The sequence below is a fragment of the Zonotrichia leucophrys genome, unplaced genomic scaffold, assembly GCF_028769735.1.
Source record: "Zonotrichia leucophrys gambelii isolate GWCS_2022_RI unplaced genomic scaffold, RI_Zleu_2.0 Scaffold_1243_13522, whole genome shotgun sequence".
Classification (NCBI taxonomy): domain Eukaryota; kingdom Metazoa; phylum Chordata; class Aves; order Passeriformes; family Passerellidae; genus Zonotrichia; species Zonotrichia leucophrys.
Genome location: NW_026993448.1, coordinates 1 through 9,466, shown reverse-complemented (window position 1 = coordinate 9,466; position 9,466 = coordinate 1). Strand labels below are relative to the sequence as shown.

General features: G+C 46.8%; 1 protein-coding gene across 1 annotated transcript; it reads left to right on the top strand.

Moving 5' to 3' along the window:
* The first annotated feature begins 5,139 nt into the window (after positions 1-5,139).
* Positions 5,140-6,117, top strand: LOC135442125 (zinc finger protein 239-like). The gene has a single exon (XM_064701669.1). The coding sequence runs from the start codon at positions 5,140-5,142 to the stop codon at positions 6,115-6,117; it is 978 nt and encodes a 325-aa protein (XP_064557739.1).
* The last annotated feature ends 3,349 nt before the right edge of the window (positions 6,118-9,466 follow it).

Below are 9,466 nucleotides of genomic sequence, written 5' to 3'. Positions count from 1 at the left end.
CTCGGAATATTGGCTCAGGACTTGGGTCCATACTGAAGGGCAGCTGCTTACTTCTTTAAGCAACTAGATGCAATAGCCAAAAAGGATGGCCAGGTTGCCTCAGAGGTGTAGCAGCAGTTGTGCTGAATATTCAAGAGGCATCCAAGTCTACCCTAGGACAAAAATTGACTGTGCTAGTGTCCCACACAGTGTCCGCAGTACTGGAAGTAAAGGGTGGCCACTGGCTTTCACCACAGAGGTTTCTGAAATACCAGGCCATCATGGTAGAGCAAGATGATGTAGAGATAGTGGTGACTAATATTGTCAACTCAGCTTCTTTTCTCAGTGGAATCAAGGAGAAGTCGTGCACCATGATTGCCTGGAGACCATTGCAGCTACCTACTCCAGCCTCCAGCCACCCAGACTTAAAGGACACTCCTCTGGACGATGCAGAGACCTGGTTCACTGACAGGAGCAGCTACGTTGCCAATGGGAAGCAACATTGCAAAGTACACAGTGACTCCCTGCAGAGAGGTAATCGAGTCTGGACCCTTACCAACAGGTACCTCTGCACAGAAGGCTCAGATATAGGCATTGACCCATGCCTTAGAAACAGCAAAAGGCTGTTTCTACACATTCAGAGCTGTGTATGCACATGGAGCCATCTGGAAGGAGAGGGGACTGCTGACCTCACAGGGAAAGAAGAGACAATCCAGCTGCTGGAAGCAGTTCAGCTACCTGAAAAAGCATATTAAAGCACACCAGAGAGTGAGCTTAAAATTGGAGGAGAGAAATGAGCTGGCGGATGGAGAGGCAAAGAAAGCAGCAAAGGGTGAGGTACAGATTTTCCTCGAAGGTAAGCCATAATACAATAATAATCAAAAGAGACATATAACTACAAGGGATGGGCTACCATTGAAAGAGAGCTAGTAATCCCTTCCCATTTTCGTGGTTACTAGTGAAGGAAGAGCACTAGAAAACACACTAGGGCCTAAATACTTAAAAGCTTTTTATAGAGTGTGGCTCCTTTCTCAAAATGACCAAGGTGGCCAGTGATACAGAGTGCATTGAAATTAAGTGTTGACTTTGAAGTAGTAATTTCCACAAGTTTTCTAGAACATACATCTGATTGAAAGAATCGTTGTCAGGAATTTACATGCCACTATCACTCAGGTAAGCCGACAATGTGATCCTTGCCTCCAGACTAACCCCAAAATACCTCTCGGCCGAAACTCAGTCAGACTGGGAGAGGCCATGGGCCTGTACAGCAGTGGCAAATTGACTTTTCAGAACTCCCAAGGAAAGGGGGTTATCAGTATTTACTGGTATTGATAGATACATTTTCAGGGTGGCCAGAAACATTCCCCACCAGAACTGTCAAAGCTCAAGAGGTGACCAGATTATTTTTACAAGAAATAGTACCACGCTTCAGAGTTCCAGCCACGGTATCCTCAGATAAAGAATCATATTTCATTTCCAAAGCAGTGCAACAGATTAGTGGCCACCTGGGCATAGATTAAGAACTTCACACTCCATACTGCCCCAATCAAGTAGCCAGGTAAAGAAAATGAATCATTTGATTAAGCAGTAGATTGTAACACGGGGGCAAGAAGTTAATCTACCCTAGCCCCAAGCTCTTCCACTAGCACTATTGCAAATTCGAACTAAACCTTGAGCTAAAGGAATGCTGTATCCTTTTGAGATGACCATGTGGAATACACAGGGAATGTCCAGAATGTCCACCTTCATGGTGGCTTTAAGTAAACAGCTCAGAGAAATTGAGAAACATGTGGCTGGTACTCGGAGCAGGGAGTTAGATAGCCTGGGGATGATGTATATGTTAAGTCTCTTACAGAGAAGACTTCGGAACCACAGTGGGAGAGACCACTGCAAGTACCTCTCACCACCTTCACTGCAATCAAAATCAAGGAGCAGAATGCCTGGATCCATAACTCTGGAGTGAAGAAAGCCCTAGAAATCCCTTGGAGAGTAATACCAGAAGAGAATGAACTGAGACTAAAACTTACTTGGGCAAAATAAGTATATTGCGGTCTGGAGTAGTTCATACTTTAGTTTACAGAATTGTTTTGTATGTTATTATAACTGAAGTTCTAGAACTAGAGAGTACCTCCATCCAAAGCAATGCTGAATAGCCTTGGTCCCAGGCTTTTAATCAGTATGCTGGATCCATGGGAGAACCTTCTGAGATAAAAGATTTAAACATATCTACTGTAGTAATCCACGAGAATCAGGTATGTGAGGAGCAAGAATAGCAGGAACAGGAACTGTGGACACTTCAAGGGATCAGAGGAAAAGAAATCAAGGTAGGGTGCCGGGTGGTCAATAGGATGGCTTATGAGAGACCAAAGCCTCCCCTGGCGTATATGAGCACCAGGAAGTCTGTGATAGCCTAAGTGAATCAGACTGTTGGTGTAATTTCACCTTGATACAGCCTGTAGAAGTGACCTGCCTTTGAGCTCAAGTTGCTATCAGACTTTCATTTGAATTCAAAGTGGACACTGCACTTTTTACAACAGCAGGGCCTTATACACCCCATCCTAGTTCAGACTCAACCCAAACTTGAACCTGAAGTGTATGAAATAGGCCCCTACGTAGTGAGGAATGTGGGTGAACAACAGCTATTATTCAATCCAGAATAGTCTCTCAAATGTGTAGAGTTGATAATGCAAATTAACATCTCAAAAATCCAACCAGCCTGCTCCTCCTTCCTAAAAACATCCTTTGAGGGCTGGAAAATGTGGTTACAAAGGCAGGCATATCTCAGGAGCAGAATAAGAAAGGATCTAACTGGTATATTAGGGACAGGATAAGGAGCTTTAAATGGAATTGATTCAGAAATACTGATGAATAAGCTGGCCACTGCAGCAGGTAGCCTAACAAAATTGAAGCAGTCTTTACAGTCATCTCTATTGGCATTAGGAACTAGCCAGTGGCAGATTTCAAAAGTACTGCCAAAGTAAGGAAGTATGAAAAGGCCAGGGACCAAGACCACAAGTTAATAGTAGAAGCACTTAGTACAGTTCAAGATAATGTGTCTTTAGCTTTCAGTTGTATACAAGCACAGTTATGGATGCAAGCAACAGCAGCTCTGATCATATGGGAAGGGGGTGAAGGTAATTTTCCAGCTGCAATTCGGAAAATAGTGTGGGACAATGCAATTGATTTTGAAAGGAAGTTTCAATCCTGGTGGACTATGGTGAATTTCACCTATGATCCTGTTTCTAATGTGGCCACTGCCTTTGTGCTTACCATACATAATGCCACTGTTTATGTTATCCATCCCATCATTGCCCTAGGATTTAACCATGAAAAAAACAATACCCTTACGAACAAAGAGTGTGGGCATGAAAGATGAATGAAAAGTGGCAGACAGTAAACTTAGAATCCTGCATTACTAGAGAACATATGGGATTCATTTGTGAAAGCAATACTATCAGTGCCCAAGATGTGTGTCTAGACACTGAACAGAGTATTTGCCACTTTGAAATTCATCCAGTCACTGACCAGAAAACTGTGCTCGTATATACTGGAAAAGGGGGGTGTATGCCTGAGAACTGCCTGTGCTGCTGTAAAAATTGATAGCAATGATGTTATTCTGTCTAGTAGAAATCATTCTAATTTCTGTATTTGTAATTTTGTTAAGATTATCTGGTGTGATTTTTTGTACTCAGCCCCAGTGACATCCCACCAGCTGGTTAAAACCAATTATACAATGTAACACAGATTATCACCTACCCCTATTGGGATGGACCTTACATTGGTAAAACAATTAATTAAGCACCAAGACCTACTGGAAATCTTGAAAGAAATCCAAGAGAGTGGAAAGAAAACCTTAATTACTGTCCAACATGATACAAAAGAAATAACTAGAATTCTGCAAAGAATAGAACAAAATGCAGATCATCACTGGTGGGATGTGGTCTTTAGGTGGTCACCAACTACAAAGAGAATCCTTAATAAGTTGTGTCATCCTACTGTAGTTTTGTTAATATTAGTTAGAATAAGTTCAGGATTATCCATTATCAAACGTACATGGTAAAGCACTAAAGTACACTTGTTGTCATAGGAATTTGTATGAAGTAAAAGAATTTACTTCCTCCTTTTAGGAAAGGGGGGAATGAAGCAAAGTGAAAATTTTGCAGGATAGAAATCCATTTTAATTTAGGTGAAATGTACATTTTTGAGTTGAGCCTGTGGTTAGAAATCGTAGTTATTTAGCCAGGCTGCAAGGCCTAAGCTCAGTGAAGTTACTTCAGCGAAGGACAGAGATAAAGGGGGGGAGACAAAAGATGATAGAGAGAGACAGGGACTGCTGTAAGGGCAAGTCAGCCTGACCTCGAAATTCTTTCTGATAAAAAGGAACTAGTGGTAAAAGTCACACAAAACCCATAAAAATGAATATGTATGAATCTATTGTGAAACTGTATGCATATGTATTTGAGAGGGGGATAAAAGGAGACCTGAAGTTCTCAGAGGTACGCATGCCTTTTGAGGAGAATTTTCTCCACATGTGTCCGGCGCCGTAAATAAACATACTGAGCTTTACAACTTTTATAAAGTTGTGAGGTTTCTTCTTTTCTCCGCAAAACAGCACCCTGAAATGGGGAGAGTGAAGAGGGGGAGCTTTGGGCATTCCTGGGACTGCCAGCAGCCTGGGCAGGGCGGGCATCGAGGGGAAGGAGGACACCTAATACAAGCGTGACCCCAGCAGCTGGGACAGGGGGAACCCCCTAACACCAAAGGGGAGGGACCAGGGATGGGGAACTCCTGGGAGGCTTTTTCAGGGCTGAATCTGGGTGTTTGGGAGGTTTTTCTGGAGCCCAGTTGGCTAGTGACTTGTAAAGATGGACTTGGGCAGAGGAATCTTCAAACTCAACATGCTCATCCCTTGTTTTCCCCAAACCAGAATTTCCCATTGCTGACCCCAAGGAAGCTTTGAGGAAGAGGAAGATGCCCCGGGACACTGAGGCAGGTGAGGAGGAAGTCAGTGCCCCTTTCCCCTCTGTGCTGCTCCATCTCCCAGCCCAGCATGGCCCCAGCTGCAGCACAGCCCTGGGGGGATCTCCTTGCCCTTGCCTGTGGCACGGAGGCAAATCCCATCCTGTCCTTGTCCTTCCTTCCCCAGAGCAGGAGCTGAGCATGGCGAGCAGGGAGGACAAATGCCCGCGGCAGAACCTGGTGGAAGCGGCTGTTTTGAGCGGCTCCACGGTGCAGGAAGCCAAGGGGAGATGCCGCACGAGGAGAGGCTGCAAACGCAGCTGGTGGGGATCTGAGGGGGAAAGAGCCAGCCAGGGCCAGGAAGGTGGACGGAGATGGAGCCAGAGCTCAGAGCTGGTGCTCCATGAGCAGCTCCATGATGGGGAGAAGCCCCACACGTACTTGGAGTGTGGGAAGATCTTCAGGTGGAGCTTCAGACTGATCATGCACCAGAGGATCCACACTGGGGAGAGACCCTATGAGTGTGGGGAGTGTGGGAAGAGCTTCAGCCGGAGCTCCCACCTGATCGTGCATCAGAGGATCCACACGGGGGAGAGACCCTACAAATGCGACGAGTGTGGGAAGAGCTTCAGCCATAACTTCAGCCTAATCAACCACCTCATGATCCACACTGGGGAACGGCACTATGAGTGTGGGCTGTGTGGACAGAGCTTCAGCTTGAGGTCCAACCTGATCAAGCACCAGATGATCCACACAGATGAGAGGCCCTACGAGTGTTCTGAGTGTGGGAAGAGGTTTCTGACCAGCTCTGATCTCCTCTGGCACTATCAGAGTCACACAGAGGAGAGGCCCTTCTTCTGCCCCGACTGTAGGAAGGGATTCCAGCACAACTCCCACCTCATCAGACACCAGCACATCCACACTGGGGAGAGGTCCTACGAGTGTTATCAATGCAGGAAGGGGTTTAAGACCAGCTCCAATCTCCTCCGGCATTATCAGATTCACAGAGAGGAGAGGCCCTTCCAATGCCCCGACTGTGGGAAGGGATTCAAGCACAACTCCCACCTCATCACCCACCGGCGCATCCACACTGGGGAGAGGCCCTACGAGTGTCCCCAGTGTGGGAAGAGCTTCTCCAGCAGCTCTAACTTGACCAGACACCAACGGAGGCACCACTAAGGGAAGCCCTGTGAGTGCCACGAGTGTGGGTAGAGCTTCGTGCGCTGCTCCAGCTCCATCCCCCACTGGAGGAGGCACTTTGGGCACAGCCCTGGTCACTCACATTCCCTGTGATCCATGTTGGGAACACACCTGGCTGCTTCTACTTTTAATTTCACCTTAATTTTTTTCTATTCTCCATCTCTTTGCACTCCAAAAGCCAAGAGAGATGGATCTGTCACCTCAAAACCACTCAAATCCCAGTGAAAAGAACTGAATTTTGACCCAAAAAGGCTCAATCCCACCTCAAATTCTTTGTTCCCTCCTCAAAAAGACTCAGTCCCAGGCCAAACTCACTCAATTCCACAGCCACCAGGATGAGATGGAGTTGGGAGGAGAGTGGGAGAAGTGGAATGCCAATTTGGAGCAATGGGATGGGGATTCTCTGGGGCGGGGTGGGTGGGATGTATTTGATAGCAAATAAAACTTTCAGAGTTTTCAGAATTACTGATTTCTGTCCCGTTCATTTTCAGTCAGTTCTCTTTGCAGAGTGCTGCCTTCTCAGCAGATTCAATTCCTTTAAAAGTCCCAGTTTTTAAATCATCTAACCCAAACAATCCAGAAACCAATATCCAAATAAAACCACCCCCACACAATTAATTTTTTAAAAATAATTTTAATTTTTAAGAGTACTTAAGAATGTTATCAAGGTTTAATTGTTTGGTTAAAATGTATGAGAAATTATAGTGGTGTTTGGTTTTGTGTTTAGTGTATTTGTATATTATATATTGTATGAATTGGTTTCCTAAGGTGTGTTATATTGCATGTTAGTTTTTTTAGATATTTTTTATCTAAAGTACATTAGTTATTGAGTTAAAACTTTCAAAAGGTATTTCTTGGTGTATAGTTTGTTTATTAATATGCATTGGTAATATTATAGTAATAGTTGTTGGTTTGGGTTGAATTATTATTGTAGTATTGTAAAGAAGACTTGAGATTTTTATATTTCATTTTTAGTATAATTTATTTCATTTCAATTTAATTTTTTTTTGTTTTTAATTTTATTTCATTTTTTGAGAGGATAGGAAGGAAGTTCAAGAGCAGGAATACCTTTTCCTGGCTTGGAAATGGAATTCCAGACCCTGGGAGTGTGTGCAGGACCACACAGACTGGGATCAAATATGTACTGGGATCCTATGGGTTGGGGCTGCACAGAGTGGGACCATATGGATCAGGACCACACAGACTGGGATCAACTGGATTGGGATCAAATATGTACTGGGACCATATGGAATGGGACCATACAGATCAGGATGATACAGACTGGGATAAACTGGGTTGAGATTTTATGGACTGGGATTGAACAGACTGGGATTGCACAGACTGGAGTCACACAGACTGGGAAAAAGCTTTGGCTGCCTTTGGCTGCCATCCACTTCTGAAGGTGGCCACATCAAGTTGGCTTGATCCTGTTTGGGAATCCTATCCGCCTCTTTCCCCCCCACTCTCCCACCCCTTCCCCATCATTCCCCCAATCCCCAGTCATTCCCCAGTGCTTGGTTTTGGGGGTTCCAGGCCCCTCCTGCTCCCTTTGGTTTTCCGGACCCCCCTTGGGTTTAATTTGGGGCCCCCATATTCTGATTGGCCAGAATCTGTTTTGGGGTGGGATGGGCGGAACTGGCTACCCCAGGACTCCCTCGGGTTTGGGGCTTTCGATCCCCCCTCGGCCCTCGGGGTGGCCCTGGGGCCACCCAAAGCCCCCAAAATGGGGAGGGTCCCCGGGGCCCTTTGGAACCCCCAGAAATGGGCGGGGAGCGGCAGGAGCCGCCCCAAAAAGGGATTGAAGGGTCCAGGCCGGGAATGGAGGAGGCTCTGGGGATGGCTCCGGTCCGGATCGGGGCGGGCTGGGATTGAGGGAGGGTCCGTTCAGCGGCTGGGGAGGGGCTGACACTGGGGAGGGGTCCGGGATTGTGGGCATGGGTCCATTCCGGGACTGGGGCAGGGCCTCTCCCTGGGATGGGGGTCTGGGACTGGGGCAGGGTCTCCCCCCAGTCCCCTTCCCAATCCCGATGCTGATCCCAATCCTAATCCCAATCTCATTCCCCATCCTGTTACCAATACCGATCCCGCCGCTGTTTCCAGGGAATGGCTCTGATCTCAACCCCGACGCCAAAGCTGGGAATCAAACACTGGGATCAAGCACCCCAAATCCTGGGGTCAACTCCCCCCGACCTCAAATCCTGGGGGTTGAAACACTGGGGGAATCAAACATCTCCAAACCCAGACTCTGGGATCTCAGCACTCCTCTCCCCCAGCCTGAATCCCAAATTTTAGGATCAAACCCCCCAAATCCCAGATCTTGGGGTGTCAAACACCCCCAATCCCCAAAGTTTAGGGTTAAAACCCCCAATCCCCAACTCCTGGGGTTTGAAATATCTGGGGTGTCCAACCCTCCTCACCCCCAAAGTCTGGAGTCAAACCCCCCAATCCCCAAACTCTGGGGTCAAAGGACCCCATCCCAAACTCTGGGGTATCAAATCCCCCCGATCCCCCAATATTGGGGTTAAATCCCCCCAAATGCTGGGGTGAATCCCCCCAATTCTCAAACTTTGTCATGAAAACCCACTGACCCCAAATCCTGGAGTTTGAAACATCTGGGGTGTCCAACTGCCCTTATCCCAAAATTTGGAGGTCAAATCCCCTGACTGACAAATGCTAGGGTCAAAAACCCGCAAATCCCAAATTCTGGAGCCAAACATCCCCAAACCCCAAGTCTGGGGTCAAAAACCTCCAAATCCTAAACCCCGAGGTGTCAAACCCCCTCAACCCACAAATTTTAGGATCAAACCCCCCCAGTCCCCAAAATTTGGGGTCATGACCCCCCAGTCTCCATATCCCCCCAAACCCACTGCAACCCTGGGGGGCACAGTGGGGTTTGTTTGGGGCAGCTCCAGGTGCAATGTCTGCAGAGAGACCCTGGGTAAAATGTTGGGAAAAACCCCAAAATCTTCTCAGGAACCCCAAAATCCTTGGGGGCTGGGAAAGGGGATTTGCAGTGGGGATCTGGGGTGGCAGAAGAGGATTTGGGGTGAAAGAAGAAGGATTTGGAGTGAGGAAATTTGGGGTAGAAAAAGAAGGATCTAGGATGGAAAAAGGATATTTTTGGTGTGAAAGAAGGAGAATTTGGGGTGGGAAAAGGGATCTGGAGTGGGAAAAGAGGGTTTGGAGTGAAAGAAGAAGGATTTGGGATGTACAAAGAAGGATTTGGGGTGGAAAAAGGAGATTTCAGTGGGAGAAGGGCATTTGGATGGGAAAATGGGTTGAGGGTGTGGATTGCGGGACCAGAGGAGACCTTCAGATGGGGTCCGTT

What these genes read in the sequence shown, in the direction of transcription:
- LOC135442125 (XM_064701669.1), top strand. Translation starts at nt 5,140, where the DNA reads ATGGCGAGCAGGGAGGACAAATGCCCGCGGCAGAACCTGGTGGAAGCG.